Raw genomic sequence first — 18,187 nt, 5'->3', positions numbered from 1 at the left:
TGCGCAAATGGCTTCAAATCACCACACATCGCGTCTGTCTATAAGCGAGCTGCACGCTGCACAGTTGACACAGGAATGTCTCTTGCACAGTCGAGGCAGTGCTGCATCGTCACTAAAGTTTATAAATTGCATTACTTTTTAATTCTTGCCAGTGTTTAAACAATTCAGCGCTCGTGCGCTCTCCTGGAGACTGAGCGCTCATGCACACTCGCAGCACACACACATAACGCCAGGTTCACACATACTCCATTTGCAGTGCGTATGCGGTGCATATTTTTCCTCGCTCATGTTAACGGATTCAAGCTTTCCCACTGGGGTTGCGGTCCGGCAGTGCGTTCAGGAGCGGTGTGTCTGCAGCAGTGGAGAGATCGTTTCCACACCGAGTCTATTGCTGCGCTGCAAGCGCTGAATTAAAGTAACAGTGCATTGTTTGCGGTAAATATGAAAATGAAAATGTAGTAATTACACCATAAATGCATATAATTAAAGTCTACTGTGTTTCACAGTCAACACATATGGCTTGTTGGCTAGTTTTAAAGGAAAAGAGCACTTTTAGATAAACAAGGCAATAATAAATGGCACTCGTGGAGGTAAGAAAACAAAGTTCTTTATGAACCGCAGGATTGCTTGTAATAAAGATTTAAAAGCAAAAGGAAAGGCAGTAGAACTGACTATTTCTGTCAATGGTAAGTTTTAATTTAGAATGTTTGTGATAATGTAAGAAATGTATTTTCAATGTTTTGCCACTTGCTTGAGCAACTTTTTTGTGCTGTGTGTAAGCTATTCTGCAACAATTGCACAAGTGTAAAAACAAAAATACACTTCATGATCGAACATTTAGGTGAGATAAATATATATTTTTGAAAAATGTCTAAAGAATGCTCCCCGCCACCTTTAAATAAAATAAAAATCCCCTCTCACAAGAGTCACCTATAAGAGGGAAATTCCCCCCATTTTCAAAAATGAAATTAAGGCCCTGAATAAATGTCTAAAATTCCTGATTGGAGAATAAAATAATTTTACATGATAAAAATAAGGCTTTAAAAAGATTGGTATCGGTGATCGTATCGGCAGATACTGCTTTCTGTGATCGGTGATTGGCCTCAAAAATCCTGATCGGAGCACCCCTATTGTTTTGTAATGTCAGTTGAGGTTTTAGAGTTTTAAAAACAACAGTAACTGTAAAAATAAATTCAAAAAAATATTAAAATAAAAATCTGCTTGACACAAAATCTTCTGTTGATTCAATTAATTATTCACAAAAAAAGTATCAAAACAATACTGCACAGACTAGAAATATATTACAGTCTTAAAGCAATGCTTTGCCTCTACCCTTTTTGTTTTAACGTATTCTCCAAGCACAGCTAGCATTTGATGCCCTCAGGCTACGCTTTAGCCCCTCACACACTGGGACTATCAATTCCCCCCAACTAAAGCACACATGTAGCCAGGGGTCTGTCCAAAATCCACATAGCCAGTGCGCTGTTTAAAGCAGAGAAGAAGGCCAGTGAAAGTAGCCGATAAATAATGGATAGCTCGTTCTCTCCTCTGTGAAAAAACATGACAGATTCGTTCCTGCACCCTCTGCTTGTACAGCTTCATTTTTGACTCTAGGGGCCCGCCGCCTGCCGTCTCCATGCTCTCATCTTCTAATGGTCCTTCCAGTGATTACTAAGACATAAGTGCACCGTCTGTCTTGATGATCAATCATCCACTGGATCTATAACGACGGCCCCAACACAGAGCTCCAAATGTAATCAAATTTAAAGGAGTGGATGCTGCCCAATCTGCCAGCAGTTTGAGGAGCGTCATTGGCTGTAAGCATGACTGACAACTTATTTAGTAATGCTTCAGCAGCAAGCAACACAATACATGATAATGACAACTTGGGGTGTTCGACAAAAGCATGCTCAATTTTGCCTGTCATGTCATCAATGGGCTCCTGAGAGCCACTGAACCATAAAACAGCTCTTATACCAGACAAGTGCTATTCAGTAATAAGCATAGCAGAATTACATAATTTAAACACACAAACAAGGCAACTGGGGGTCAAAGCTTCCCATCACTGAATTCGACAGCAGAAGAATAGAAGCAACACTCGGGATCAGCTCCATGTTCACTTTTTTTTTTTTTTTATGTCAGCCTACTTCTCTGACTCTTCCTACACACTGAAGCAGCCCTCAAAAGAGCAAATGTCTGAACAGCAACGTCAATCTGAACAGCAAAATACTTTTGGCAAGCCATTTCAATTAATCCAACAGTTATTATTTTTTTAATCCTTTTTCATTGTAATTTTTTGCAGATATTTATTTACTTCACTAGTAGCTATTCATTACATACTAAATCCTACTACTTATCCCATTGGTGACTAGTATCCTTTGAATAAGTCACTACTAGAACAAATTAATTATTAGTTATCAGTACTTATTCCTTTGCTACTAATCACTATCCCAAAATGACGAGTAACTACTCCACTGTTTTCGGTAACAAATTTGAACTAAACGTCGCCACTGAATTCTATGGGAATTTGTCATTCAGATAAATCATATCATATCATAGTGACTATTTTAAGGTTTAGTAATATCTATTCCAGTTTTCCTAATGACAACTGAATATTAGTACCTCTTCATTAGACATACATCTTTATTAGTAATATATATTCCAACTGGTGTAACTTTTTTTATGTACCTATAAAGCAGCCATTTTGGCTAATAATTACACTCGCACTGCAAAAAAAAACAACTGCAACTAGTGATATAAGGAATGTAAAACCTGAGGTTTTATAGTAGTATATGTACTAGTGTCTCATTAATCTGTACTAGGATGAATACTAGAATGAATACACGAACCTGAATAGGTAGCCTAATAGTGAAGAATATAGGTAAACAAATGTTTCATTTATTGACAACAGTTGACTCCATTAGTTAACATGAACTAACAATGAAAAATACTTCCTAAATCTTACTTAACAAGTAATTTCAACATAATACTAATACATGAATACAAAAGTTGTATCTGAATGGACTTGAACTAACATGAACTAACAATAAATAGTTAACGTTAACAGAGATTAATAAATACTGTAGCAAATATATTGCTAATTGTTAGTTAATATTTGATTACTTACTAATAAATTACTCAATAAGTAGTAATATAATCAAACATACTAGCTAGCGTTAAAGTGGGGAATTTGTTATAACGGCTTGGCATACATGCCTTCACTGCGAAATAAATTTTATTGACGTCAAAAAAAAGTCGAATTCCCGTATTGAAACACCGCTGCTCCTGATTAACCTCCTGTCTTTCTGCTTAACACTGACACATGAACAGACCAGAAAACCAGCCGGCTACAGAGGAGCCCGAGAAACCGACTCGGGAGCCGATAATTATGCGGGTTAGATGTAAGATGTGGATTTTAAGTGATTTTACCTTTTCTCGTTTCGACAGCGCACGAGACGATAAGAGAGACCGCTGAGTCCTTTCACTTCGTCCCAGTGCAGATCCGAGGCTGCTGGGAAAACGCGCTGGGAAAAAATGTGATCTTCAGATCGTAGTACCTCAAAAATTAATCCCAAACATGATCGAGCGGAGAGCTGGCCTGAAATACAGCGCTTTTCTCTAACTCCGCCGTCTCGTTCCGAGGGGAATGTTAACCTGTTAGTTTAGTGGGCGCGGGGCGGCCTGTTCGCTGTTAATTATGGTGAAAATTGGCCGAAGATCGAAGACGCTCCGTCCGCGAGATAAGCGCTGCGCTCCGGCTGAAAGCACTGAGCGCCGCTACTTGGTCTAACGGAGCATCTGAAGAGACCCGCCCACTCTGTCAACCCGGAAGAGAACTGTCAATGTAATGGCATTAATGGCTTCTGTTGCACAAAAGTGGGAGAGCCATGGGTGGACAGTGGAAATATTATTATCAACCATCTAACTGTCTGACTAAATAAATAATACAAGTCATTGTGAAGAAAAAAAGCTGCAGAGTTTCTCTTCTGAAAGTGAGAGAGTTAAGTATAGCTTTATTCCTTCGCTAACCCAACCAATGCACACCTCCCGGATTCTGTTCCTACAGTTTTTTCAGTAAATACATGATGGTTATCTAGCTTTATTGATGATATAATTCTTATTCATGACTTACACTGGCCCAACAACATGTAAAATGACATAGGCTGAAGAGGGAAATCAACACTTTTGTTTTGCATAAACAGTGTTGACAGTGTTGTTTGATGTTTTGCATGAACAACACCAGAAGTGTGACAACACATCAATCAAACACTGGTCCAAATACTGTATTAGGCATATTATCAAGTGACTATATAATCATGTTTATTTGGCTATTGCATTTTTTATTTGAATGTAGCACTGTTATACTGTGTTATGCTATGTTATTGTTATGAATGAAGCATGCTTGCTAACGGAGCATACTGCACAACTTCTTCTCCAGACCCTTGACATTCCTAGGATGGACTACTGCAATGCTCTTCTGGCTGGACTTCCATCATGTGCAATCAAACCTCTTCAAATGATTCAGAATGCAGCAGCATGACTGGTCTTCAACGAGCCCAAAAAGGCCCACGTCAAACCTCTCTTTATCTCCTTGCACTGGCTACTGGTTGCGGCTCGCATCAAGTTCAAGACATTGATGCTTGCATATAGAAGAACAACCACAGGCTCAGCACCCGCCTACTTCCACTCACTCTTACGAATCTACATCCCTTCCAGAAGCCTGTGATCTACAAGTGAGCGACACCTCGTGGTACCATCACAGAGAGGCCCAAAATCACTTTCCAGAACATTTTCATTCACCGTTCCTGGCTGGTGGAATGATCGTCCCACCCCGATCCGGAATGCTGAATCCCTGACAATTTTCAAGCGACAGCTGAAAACTCATCGCTTTCGTCAACATTTGACTGCATCCTAAAAAAAAATGCTTTCTCTTCCCTCAATCCCCCCTCTCTAGTACTTGTACTAATCTGAACAATGTCTGAAACTTTGTATTACGAACACTTCTTGTGATAAACCGCTTGTATTCCTCAATTGTAAGCTGCTTTGGATAGAAGCGTCTGCTAAATGAATAAATGTAAATGTAAATGTAAATGTTATTGCCTTCCTTTCCATAACCCTTCAGAGTAGACCTATGTTTTTGTATGCATTTTGGGCACCATTTAAGACCACTGGTAATTATTAAGGTAAGGCCAGTTTTATGTTGTGATGTGGGTCCACTTTTGGGAAAGATTTAAAATAACAGCACTTTGGTCAATATGTTTACCCTTTTGTTAAAGTGATACTTACTTTTTATTGCTTATATAATTTTACATAAGGTCGCCCATCATCCTACCTCTACCACTTTGTTTTGCACTGCTTTGATATAAACTGCTGCATAATGTTGACATCCTGTAATGAGATTATTTCTGCACTTTGGAAAAAATACACACTTACTTCCTGGTTTGAGAAAATAAAATGGCAACAGCAACATGACCCTTGCCCTGTGTGCTTGTCAGCTGTAAAAACCTTCTAGAGAATTATTTGATTCGTAATCCTTAGTATTAATGTTTTCCTAAAATAAAATTCAGTTCTTCACTCTATTTTACGTTTATTTTATTATTGTATTTATTTAGTTTTTCACTTTTAAGTCGCTTCAGAATTTAGTTTGTATTAGCAAAAATAGCAATATTAATATGCAAAAACTCAAAACAAATATAAAAGAAAATGTATATTTTCCTTAAGTGTGCTTGCTTGACTTTGCTTATGTTTTAGTGATGTAATAATATATCTTTGTGGAAAATAATAGTGCCATATCTGGTGCTATTAAATCAAAATAGTGTACACTGTGCTATTATTTATCAAACCTTCGCGCTGCTGACACTGCATATTTAGTCTCCTTTTTTCTCCTGAAATGCTCTTTGTGAATTTGTTCCTTAGACTAACATTAGCACGCGCACACGCACACACACACACACAGCTGACATCTCTCAGTATTCAGTTGTGTATTTGAGGTTTGTTGAAATGGAGTGACTTTCTAAACAATGACCCAGGAAAAAGCCCAAGCTTTCATTTATTGCAGTTTAAGTTTGACTCTTAAATATTCATGGTTGTTTGCAACTGAACCTCAACACAGAATCTCCATCTATAGTTTATTTATGTATTCCATGCACCAGCCACTTGTAGCAGCATCGTCTTGATGAAATATAAATGAGATGTCAAATGTGTTCAGTGCGTTCTTTGCCCCATTCCTCTCTCAACTTTTTATAAAAACAGTAACTCAGCCGTAGTACAGCCGAAACACTACAGCAGGACTAAATTGAGGTGAACCAAACAGATGTATTCAGGTCAACTTCCAAGAGAGGATGCAGAGCCAGCACTACAGCAGGAAAGAGGAGCTCTGTCCCTTCTTATCAGCAGCCGCCTGCAACATCTCAGTTGTTTTCTTCAAGGAAGAGGAATGAGTGTGTGTGCATGTGTGTGATAATAGTGATAATTATCGAGCAATGTCAACAGGATACCAGGATAAACTGTGGGAAAGTTTTATTCACTGTAAGACTGCAGAAGTGCCAAAGGAAATATCTAAGCCTACATGAAGGCATCTCTGAATATTGGTTAAAAAGGTTGAGAACTACTGCTGTAAAAAAGAGAAAGAAAGAGTTAATGTTGGAGCATTTGTATTTGAATGCTATGTTCGTTTTATGCAAATGCTTCATGATTCACAAAGGATTTGAAATGTCACAGGAATTATTAGCCTTTTGACCGCCCTGCAAAGTCAGGAAATGCTACAACAATGTCTTTGCTTTTGGAACAGCAGGATCCCCTTTTGTCATAACATTTTTAAGGAATCCAGGTGCAATAAAGAAAATGACATAGCCTGCTTTTTGAATAGAAGCTTGAAGGATAAAAGTACTGGCAGCAATGAATAAACTCAAGGACAACATAATGTTCTACTGAGCGTGTAGCTCTGCATGGCGTGATTTCTCTGTCACATTTTTCTCTTTATGTCTCCAACAATATTTCACTTCAAAACATTCAGAGGGGTCCATATGAAAGAGAACGTAGTGAACTCTGAAGTTGACATTTGAGACGGCAGAAAAGGTGAAATGACAAGTAACGGCATTCGAAGAAAGGTCAAGAACAGAGAAATTAAGAAAGGTGACACTCACCTCTTTGAAGTTTCCTCTCCATGGATATGATGTAAAATAGGCAAAACATGAAGAAAGTAATATTTCAAAAAAAATTATATATCGATAACTCTATACCTGATTGCTATAAAAATAAACTCAAGTTAGACATCCTTAACGAGACGAAATATAAATGTTTTCATATTAAGTCTTGTTGTGGTTTGATCTGTACATCAGTTAATATCACAAATGTACAACTACACTGTGAATGGTTAAAATGGAAATAACTATGTTTGATGCTGTGTACATTTTCATTACTTTTCTCTCTCGTTCAGTGAAAGAAAGATGAGAAGGGAAATGTGAAGGACAATGCCACTGTGGTGGATGTAGTATCAAACTCTACAGAGAGAGGAGAAATAATTACCTGACATCTGTTTTTAACAAAGTTAATTAGTCATTTATTTCCCCCAGCAATACATGTGATTTGAAATATAAATGGCGTTACCCTCTTGTATTCTATAATGCGTCTGTCATAGAGCCTAAATCAAACTTAACTTCAGCTAACTGCTGTGAAAGGGAATAGGCAATGTGTTGGCCCTATTTCAAATTAAACTGCAAATACATTACAGATATATTAGGCTCATTCACTGTATGTAGAACATCCATTTTATTGTTTTCAATTTAGATGTGAACAAGTGTTGGCCATTTAACTAAAAAGCAGAACACAAATAAAACAAGCTGAAAGATTATTATTTTAGCATAAATATATAAATAACAATGATCTTGTTTTATATTTGTTCTACAATAATTATAGTCCAACTTATAACACCAGCGGAACCATCGGCCGAAATCGAGTGTAGCAACGGAATACAAACGTCTGGCACGTTCTCATTACTTCCGGGTGAACGGGATGTTGTGATTAGCTGCAGGCTAACGTGTTTACTACATTTCAGGTTATGTTTGTTAAAAGTCAGTGAAGACAAATGTCTGCCCCTTCTGAACCGGGAGTATCAAACGCAAAGGATTTAAATCCAGCGACGCTCTCGACGGGTAAAGCTGTGACAGCGGCGGCGTTAATTGCTCAGGCCCGGAGCAAGAAACGAGCCGTCAGTCCCGCGACCCACACAAGCCCGCAGCCAAATAATAACAGCGGTAAAAAGAAAAAAACACAACCTGCATCGTCAACTACTCAAGCTCAGGTAAAGAATTAATTCTAGCCTCTCTACATCACAGGTCTACCGTTTACATTCCTTGGTTCATTTGATAACGAAATGTTTCTCATTGATGGTGCTGCATTTATCAAAGGTTGCTCCAGTGGAGTCGACTTCTGAGGGAAAACCTGTGGGAGCTGTTGATGTAGAAACTTCTGCCAAATGTCTTCCTTTTAAGAACCCCAACTTTGTGGTAAGATTGTTCCAGAATAAAGACAGAGAAAAATGTTCTCTGTTACAGTTCAATAGATTCATAAGTTCTTCCTCCTTCACTAGCACTCAGGTATTGGTGGAGCAGCAGCAGGGAAGAAGAATCGGACGTGGAAGAATCTGAAGCAGATTTTAGCAGCGGAGAAAGCACTGCCCTGGAAAATCACTGATCCTAACTGTGAGTCTGACTTACAAAAGTCATAAAACATGTATGAATCCGACTAATATTGTCAAAGAACTGATATATAAGGCATATAACTATTGCCAGACCATGTAAGTACATGGATGCGTCTATATCTTAAATGTCATGTCAGAGTGTCAGTGTTGATTTATTTGGACAATATTCAAATCCCTATTGTCTTTTTCTCTGTCAGACTGCAGCATAGATGCACCTCCCTCTATGAAACCTGCTAAAAAGTACTCAGACATCTCAGGTCTTCCGGTGAGTCTGTTGTAAATTGTTTTTAATTAATAATGTACAAGAAAAATTGAGTGTGACACTAAATTTCTAGAGATGGTTTTAAATTCTGTAACACTTAATTTCTGGAACCTCACCTGAATATGTTTGTATCTGTGTCCTAGGCAAACTACACTGACCCTCAGACTAAACTGCACTTTGCATCGACGGAAGAGTTTTCCTACATCCGTCAATTGCCAATAGACGTGGTGACTGGATACCTGACTCTCCGTAAAGCCACCTGCATTGTGCCCTAATGGAGAACTTTTCCCCCAAACACACATGTACTTGCTGACTGAACACTGAATGCTACAGGATATAAAGGACTAACATACTTGCATCAGAACAAATTGAGCCTCTTTTGGATGTTTATGGTTGCCTTCATTGTGAATTTGATTGGTTACAGCAATGTAGGATGTGACCATTTTTTTCTAATAGATTTTCAGTGGATCGTTTTCGGTGAACTATTTGTATTCTTATGATGTATATTTGGTCAAATTAAATCTGATATCACCTCTATTTGTGATCTGTATGTAAACCAAAAAAAATACTCACACATTCTTCTAAGAGAGCCTCAACTTTTTAAACTTTTTTTTTTTAAGTTACTCATTGAAGCTACATTAAGACAGCACTGTAAACTAAACACCTGTAAAAAATTATATGGTAACTCGATAAATAGAGCAACAGTTTTGCCACTGTCTTATATGGAGCCCAGTTGGCTTCATTTGTTCGTAAGCTTTTACTTATTCCTGAACAAAATCTTAACATTTTCAGATGATGTTTCTGTATTATGCTTTACATGATGTCTCTCTAATGTCCAAGCCCAAACATAAACATTACAGTCAAACATCAGAGAAGTTTGCCTTATAATATGATTTCACCAGGCCTGATCTTATTAGAATAAGAATATAATTTAAATGGCTTCAGTAACTTGGAGACAAAGAAAAATCCACACCTGAGAGTCACCTCACCACTGGCGTGATCAAATCCTGAACAACTGTTAGAATTGTAGGATGAGACTGAAAAACCATCATAGGCAAAAGTGACAAAAGATATGTAGTGTACTGATGGTGAGCTCTGAGCTGAAGACAGACTTGTTAAAAGGAAGACTGGAGATGCTATTTACATACAACAATCAGTATAATTACTGAGTGAAAGATTTCAGATAGCTAAGCTGAAGAATTATGTTCATTCAGTTCAAGACTGAATGATATTGGGCTCAAAAACAACGACAGTCTTCTAACCATTTAAATCTTTAATATCAAGGCAGATGTAATGTTACAAGCGTGTCATGTGCAAAACTTTTTCTGTTGTTACAACCACTTTAGCTGGTAATATCTTCAGAGGGACAGATCCATCAAAAGTATAAAAGAACGGAAAGACTCTCTCTGTGAAGGTGGTTGTCATTGTGCGTAGATGTGTGTTAGTTACAGGATCACAGAATGAGAGTTTTCCTCTGTCCCAGTCCAGCTCCACTCTCACCCTCTGAAGCTTTTCTATAACTGGAAATGGTCTGTTTGGTTTCTTTGGGGATTGTGAGAAATATTTACCATCTTCATACCACATGCACCAGACATTGGTTTTAAAGAAAACTTCTCCTTTCCTTTGGTTTGGTTCTGTGGTTACTCCAATAACCCACTCTGAATTGTCTCCAACCTCCACATCCCAGAAGTGTGTTCCTGAGTTAAAGCCCTCTGAACCCAGAACACAAGTATATTCATCAAATCTCTCTGGATTATCCGGAACCGGTTGCCACGTTTCACTGCTTGTCAGACTGGTCAGATCATCAGACAGGATCAGATAAGTATTTGCAGTGTTTGGGTCCAGAGTCACAGGAGCTGATGAGAGATACAAACAACAGGTGCTTTTATTCTGATGCTTATTTAAACAGTATGAGTGAACAGACTATCATTAATAAACACTTGTCTTATTTCTGACAAATTTTCTCTGACATTCCTCTGTTATGAAAAGACCCCTTGTTTTATTCATCTTTGACTTTAAAAATGGGGGTCAATTTTGGGGGTGAATGTTTTTCCTACATATCCTCCATATCCTGCATAGGTTTAATCGGAAATATTTTAGACTCACAGTTTTGAACAAGTTGCTGCATCTTCTTCCAGACTCTGAAGGTCAGGTTTCTCAGATGATCTGCCACATTAATCAAAGCTCCAGAGAGCATCTGTGGATCTTGCTGTGAACTCTGGGCTCTGGAATAACATTCACTAGTCAGAAATGCAGTGAGTTTGAGTTCACAATCAATGACACAAGTGACACAACAGCTCACTTACCTTTCCATTGTGGCATTAAAGCTCTGGAAAATATACAGTACAAAACAATTTAGTATCTCCTTGAATTATTAATAGATATTTTTTTCATGAATCATGTCAAAAGAGCTTCTCAATACAGGTTTAAAGTAAGTTTTGTGCACAAGAAGAAATGGAAATCTGTTCTCACATGTAGAAACGAGATGTCACTGGCATTCATCTGCTCCTCTATGTCTTTTATTGTGTCTGATAGAGCTGAGATCTATCTGTTCATCTCCTCAAGCTTCTCCTTCATCATCTGACTCTTCTGCTCTTCCTCCTTCCTCAGTGCAGTGATTGAAGCTTCTTCTTCATCCTGCAGAAACTGATGAAGCTTCTTAAACTCCTCTTTAATCTGCCGCTCTGTGAGCTCAGCCTGAGTCTGAAATAATATGCAATCCCATATAACAAATTACATATACAGGTGCATCTCAATAAATTAGAATGTCGTGGAAAATCATCACAATTAAAAGAACCAAAGGCTTAAACTACTTCAGTCTGTGTGCATTGAATTTATTTAATACACGAGTTTCACAATTTGAGTTGAATTACTGAAATAAATGAACTTTTCCATGACATTCTAATTTATTGAGATGCACCTGTACATTATATATTCTGTGTTGAAAATATTGATGATTTGACTCCTGATTTTCACCTTGATGTGCTGGACTGTTTGATCACACTCTCCTTTATCTTTTTCTGTGTGTTTAAGCTTCTCTTGTAAGGACTTCAGTGCTGTATTAAGCTGCTCCTTGAATTTAACAAAGTGAAAATCTGTGAAAGTGCAGTTTCTGAGAGAACCAATTATATAACCAATTGTAACCAATTATGTTTTTATTATTTCTAGGAAACAAGAGAAATATGTCTTACTTTGTAAGATGGAACAACCTCATTGATTGGGCTGAATCTGTGATTGGCATGTTTTTCTGAATCTCTGCACACAATACACACAGGCTGTTTATCGTCCAAGCAGAAGAGTTTGAGTTTCTCATTGTGGATAATGCAGACCTCCTCAGACCCTGAAGCACTTTCTGCTGTGAATGACTCGCATAAATTCTTTAACACCAGATTACATGGAGGTTCATCTCTTGAGGATCTTCTCCTGCAGACGGGACAGTCCTGAGTCTTCCTGTTTTTCCAGAACTGTTGAAGACACTCTTTACAGATACTGTGACTACATGACAGAAGAACAGGAGTCTTAAAGATTTCAAAGCACACTGGACAATTAAGATCTTCTACAGATACTATTTTCACAAAAGCCATTCTCAGCTTTTGAATAAACCCAATGATCTTGATTTTTGTTTCACTTTCTCTTCTTCGGTTTAAAAAAAACCCATCAGAATCAGTGGGCCTGCTGTCTGTCCTTTTCTCAGTCCATTATTAGAAATTCGCGCCTCAAAAATCATTTTTTTATTTTATTTTTCTCTTTACATCATTTTATTATATTTGTCTAAGAAATGTTCAGTCTGTGGCACCAATGAGACAAATAAAAAGGATCGCATCCTTGGGCGTTTTGAAGGGCGGGGCTGATCATGCGCTGTTATAGCAAGCTTGATTTCTCTTGTGAGCTGTGACATATTACGTGGCAACGAGTTTAATGCGTAAACAAACCCACGCGACCATAGCAACCTGGGATTTTCAGAAATGGATGTTATTAATACATTATACTTTATTTTGAATTAAGAATGACAAAACAACTGCGAAATTAAGAAATTCTATTAACCTATACCACTAGGATAGGCTATACTGCGCTCGATGTAGGAAGGATTCAAATTAAGCTTGTTTTATTAGTTAATGTTAAAAGAATATGTAAAAACAAAATAATATAGGGCTACAAGAAAACATTTTATCCATCCAATTTTACATTCATTCACTAATCGTTTCTTTATTTAATATTTGTATGTCATTGCTTTTATATTATTATATTCATTGTTATGTAGGCTATAACACACACACACAATCTCACACAATCTCACACACTCATACACACACACACACACACACACATACACACATGTTGTGTTTCCATGTTTTATGGGGACATTCCATAGGCGTAATGGTTTTTATACTGTACAAACTGTATGTGCTATTGCCCTACACCAACCCTACCCCTAAACCTACCCCTCACAGGAAACTTTGTGCATTTTTACTTTCTCAAAAAATACTCATTCTGTATGATTTATAAGCTTGTTTCCTCATGGGGACCTCAAAAATGTCCCCACAAGGTCAAAATTTACTAGTATTACTATCCTTGTGGGGACATTTGGTCCCCATAACGTGATAAATACCAGGTACACACACACACACACACACACACACACACAACCTCTTTTTATTTTCCCCTTTATTTCATGTCTCTTTACCTACTTAACGTTCTGTATTCTACCATGTTTTGTAAATATGAGCTACAACAAAAGGCCCCAACAAAAACTGTAGCCACCACATAATAACTCATAATCCCCTGCAGATATATACATATTCTTACATGTGAGAAAACAAGAAAATCAAATCACACTCAATAAACCTAACAAGATCAGACTAAACAACAGACTGGTCACATTCTAGTATAGGGGCCCAGTTGACTTCATTTGTTTGTAAGTGACTCCTTTCTCCAGAACAAACTTGTTATATGATCTTTCTGTACTATGATATATGTGATGTCTCTCTGATGCCCATGTCCAAACACAAATATGATTGTAGTAAGAAATCTGCCCTATAATGTGAAATGTAAAAGTCTTGATATAATTGAAATAGGAACATCACTTACATGTTTGTATTATCATAGAGACAATGATAGATCCACAAGCCCTGTCCCCTCACCTGTTCTCTCACCACTAGCCACTACAGCTTAATGAAGGCAAAACAAGCACCATCATTTATTTTTCTTACAACAGAAAATAAACATCTTACATTTGATTGTTTTTGCAAACTGACCAAATGTTTTTATTGAGGAAAGAAAAGATTTAACAGACCAAAATGACTGTCATTTTGTTTGGTGTTTTTGTTTCTCTTGTGAGGGCATCTGGTGAATCAAGAAAATCCACTTCATAGGACCACACAGGTTGAACTGTACTAAACAGTTCGGCAACTCACTTCATGTTCCTTCTCTGATGTCCTGTCATACAGTTTATCTTTGTAAGCTTTATCTGCTTGTGGATGCATGTGGCTGCTTCCATTGTGAATTTGATTTGTTGCCTCAAAATAAAGTGAAATGACCCCCTTTACATTTATAGACTTTCGATAAACTGTTTCAAATTAACAACCTAATTTCTTATGCTGTATATCTGACATAATATTATTTGACATCAGTCATTTGTATCTGTATGTGAACCAAAAACAATACAATGCTCACTGTAGCTCCTGATAGCTCATACATACATTTTATTTTGCTGCCATCTACCAGCATCTCAAGGTATTATAGTGGTACACTGAGAAAATCAACCGGCATTGTACAGTACAGGTAAATGATAGAAATTAGAACATAGAAACAGGTCTCACACCCTCTAGAGAAAGGAATAATTTCTTTAATTATTATTTTTTCTCTTGAAAGCTCCTGGCTGGAACAGCTCACAGTGTTGCTGGTAAAGTCTCTGATTTTATTGTACTGATGTTGGCCTGTCTGCTAGTTGGTCTCCTCAAGGATGACTGTTTTCCCAGTATGAGCCTGTATGGAAGAACAGAGCCTGATATCTGCAATTCCCAGCGTTCCTTCTTCTTGGTTTCTGTTCATCCATATGACCACAGTATGTTGCATCTTCAGCTTAACTTCAGGGGTAATTTTCAGAACAGGTCACATTTTAAAAATTTTTAATTTAGGCCCCAGCAAGGATCGAACTCGCAACCCCTGGTTTACAAGACCAGTGCTCTAACCACTGAGCTATGGAGCCAGACCTGATTGCTGTCACTCATGTAAGTTACATAAAGAGCTTACTTTGAGTTAGCATAACAAAGACACACCTGTAGGAGTTGGCAGGCAGCCTGAGATGTCTTGACAGATGTCAAAGCTAAGGGTGGCTCTAGTAGTTGGCGGGGCCTTTTAATTGTTGTAACATAGAATCCTTGCACATATATGCCTATTTTAACATGTAAGAAAACATGAATATCAATCAACTGTTTATTCAGACGTGATCTTATTCTGCATTTACTTTCTAGCCCACATAAATCACAAACAAATAATCAGAAATAAAGAGTGGAACAGGAATAGAATTATCAGTAAATATTTATCATCCTATTTCTGAAACACTATCAGACATTTTTCTATGATTATAGTGTTATTTTGTAGCTTATATATTTGATTCTTTAATATATATTTTTGCTCGTTATCATGTAAATGATCATGTGTTACACAGTTTTTCTGTTGTTACATCCACTTTAGCTGGTAATATCCTCAGAGCGGAATTTACATCATGTAGAATTTTTTCACACACAGAACAGCATACGTTGTTTACGTCCAGCGGATATTCTCCAAAATGGCACCAGGGTGATGCGGAGGAGACGAATTGTTGAATAAAGTCGTTTTTTTTTCTTTTGCGCACAAAAAGTATTCTCATAGCTTCGTATAATTGCGGTTGAACCACTGATGTGACATGGATTATTTTACAGATCTTGCTACGTTTCTGAACTTGGGAACATTTCAGTTGCGTTGCTGTCTATGCAGGGTCAGACAGCTCTCAGATTCCATCAAAAATATCTTAATTTGTGTTCCGAAGATGAACGAAGGTCTTATGGGTTTGAAACGACATGAGGGTGAGTAATTAATGACAGAATTTTCATTTTTGGGTGAACTAACCCTTTAAATCTTTCATATAAAGACAGATACGGATTCCTTATTCTTACAGCAGCAAATAAACATGCTACATTTTGGTTAGTTTACAAAAAGGAAAAGATAACTTTTACTGAGAAAAAAAAAACATTGATACAGACTGAACATGTAATTAGAAAGATTAATAAAACATGTTAAAACATAATTTTTTATTTAACCTTAATTCTGCATTTGCTTTCTATCAATTACAAACAAAAATAAAGAGTGAACCATGGACAGATAATTTTCAGTAAATATTTAACTAATCATATTTCTGACACACTGTCAGACATTTTCCTCTGATAGTGTTTTATATTTATATATTTGATTCTTTCTTTAATACATTTACTTTGTTCAGTTAATATATGTGTAGCCTCCCTTTGTTAGCATGTAAAAGTCTGTCATGTGTAACACTGTTTTTCTGTTGTTACAGCCACTTTAGCTGGTAATATCTTCAGAGGGACAGATCCATCAAAAGTATAAAAGAACAGAAAGACTCTCTCTGTGAAGGTGGTTGTCATTGTGCATAGATGTGTGTTTTCCTCTGTCCCAGTCCAGTTCCACTCTCGCCCTCTGAAGCTTTTCTTTAACTGGAAAGGTGCTATTGGGTTTCTCTGGTGCTTGTGAGAAATATTTACCATCTTCATACCACATGCACCAGACATTGGTGTAAAAGAAAGCTGTTCCCTTCCTTTGGTTTGATTCTGTGGTTACTCCAATAACCCAACATGAATTGTCTCCAACCTCCACATGCCAGAAGTGTGTTCCTGAGTTAAAGCCCTCTGAACCCAGAACACAAGCATATGGATAAAACCTCTCTGGATTATTAGGAACCAGTTGCTGTGTCTTGCTATGCCTCAGACTGGTCAGATCATCAGACAGAATCAGACGTGTATTTGCAGTGTTCGGGTCCAGAGTCACAGGAGCTGATGAGAGATACAAACAACAGGGTTACTAATGATCTCTAGAGTATAGTATAGTCTACTCATTGGGCCTGGGGAGAAGTGGGCCCACTTCTCATAAAACTACCCCATGAGTCTTAGTGATGACTCAGTCAAGTCACTTTGTCTGTAACACACTCTTAAAAATTCTTGATTGGGATCAATGGTTCCACAAAGAACCTTTAATATCCATGGAATCTTTCCATCACACAGAAGGTTCTTTATAATGGAAAAAAAGATTCTCTAGATTATTAAAATGTTCTTTACACAAAGAATAAAAAGTTATTTTATGAACTGTTCACTCAAAGGTTCTTTGAAGAGCCCAAAATGGTTCTTCGATGTCATTGTTTTTTAAGATGTGAGATCATTGTTTCAGTGATTACTGTTTTCACCCACAGTTTTGAACAAGTTGCTGCATCTTCTTCCAGACTCTGAAGGTCAGGTTTCTCAGATGATCTGCCACATTAATCAAAGCTCCAGAAAGCATCTGTGGATCTTGCTGTGAACTCTGGGCTCTGGAATAACATTCACTAGTCAGAAACGCAGTGAGTTTGAGTTCACGATCAACGACACAAGTGACACAACAGCTCACTTACCTTTCCATGATGACTTTTAAGTTCTGGAAAATAAACAAAACAATTTAGTATCTCCTCAAACAATTAATATTTGCATAAATTAATTGTGTTAAAGGAGATTCCTAGAACAGGGTGAATGTTTGACTGTGCTGGTAGGTAAGGTAAGTTGTTTTGAATACAAGAAGAAAACAGTTCTCACATTTAGAAATGTCATGCTACTAGTGTTCATCTTCTCCTCTATGTCTTTTATTGTGTCTGATAGAGCTGAGATCTGTCTGTTCATCTCCTCAAGCTTCTCCTTCATCATCTGACTCTTCTGCTCTTCCTCCTTCCTCAGTGCAGTGATTGAAGCTTCTTCTTCATCTTGCAGAAACTGATGAAGCTTCTTAAACTCCTCTTTAATATGCTGCTCTGTGAGCTCAGCCTGAGTCTAAACATTAAAAAAAAAAAAAAAACTGAACTAAATCACCTCAGCATTTTCAAATTTCTGTCCATGATCAGTCGTGTTAAAAATTGATATTCTAAATAGTCACCTTGATGTGCTGAGCTGTTTTATAGCACTCTTTTTAAACTTATTTTGTGTGTT

The 18,187-nt window shown here is 37.4% G+C and overlaps 1 protein-coding gene, 1 non-coding gene and 1 pseudogene across 2 annotated transcripts; 1 reads left to right on the top strand and 2 right to left on the bottom strand.

Annotated features, from left to right (window-relative positions):
* The first annotated feature begins 7,966 nt into the window (after positions 1-7,966).
* On the top strand, positions 7,967-9,500 carry LOC107657632 (INO80 complex subunit C-like). The gene is made up of 5 exons (XM_016445786.1): positions 7,967-8,302; positions 8,409-8,507; positions 8,591-8,702; positions 8,899-8,966; positions 9,107-9,500. The coding sequence occupies exons 1-5, from the start codon at positions 8,087-8,089 to the stop codon at positions 9,236-9,238; spliced, it is 627 nt and encodes a 208-aa protein (XP_016301272.1). The 5' UTR covers positions 7,967-8,086; the 3' UTR covers positions 9,239-9,500.
* Positions 9,501-10,076: 576 nt separating this feature from the next.
* Positions 10,077-12,547, bottom strand: LOC107657631 (zinc-binding protein A33-like; annotated as a pseudogene).
* Positions 12,548-15,098: 2,551 nt separating this feature from the next.
* On the bottom strand, positions 15,099-15,171 carry trnat-ugu (transfer RNA threonine (anticodon UGU)). The gene has a single exon. It is a non-coding gene; the product is annotated as a tRNA-Thr (tRNA).
* Positions 15,172-18,187: the final 3,016 nt, after the last annotated feature.

The sequence above is a fragment of the Sinocyclocheilus anshuiensis genome, unplaced genomic scaffold (assembly GCF_001515605.1).
Source record: "Sinocyclocheilus anshuiensis isolate Anshui unplaced genomic scaffold, SAMN03320099.WGS_v1.1 scaffold43, whole genome shotgun sequence".
NCBI lineage: Eukaryota > Metazoa > Chordata > Actinopteri > Cypriniformes > Cyprinidae > Sinocyclocheilus > Sinocyclocheilus anshuiensis.
The sequence above is the reverse complement of the archived record's forward strand: the minus strand, read 5'-3'. Positions and strand labels throughout refer to the sequence as shown.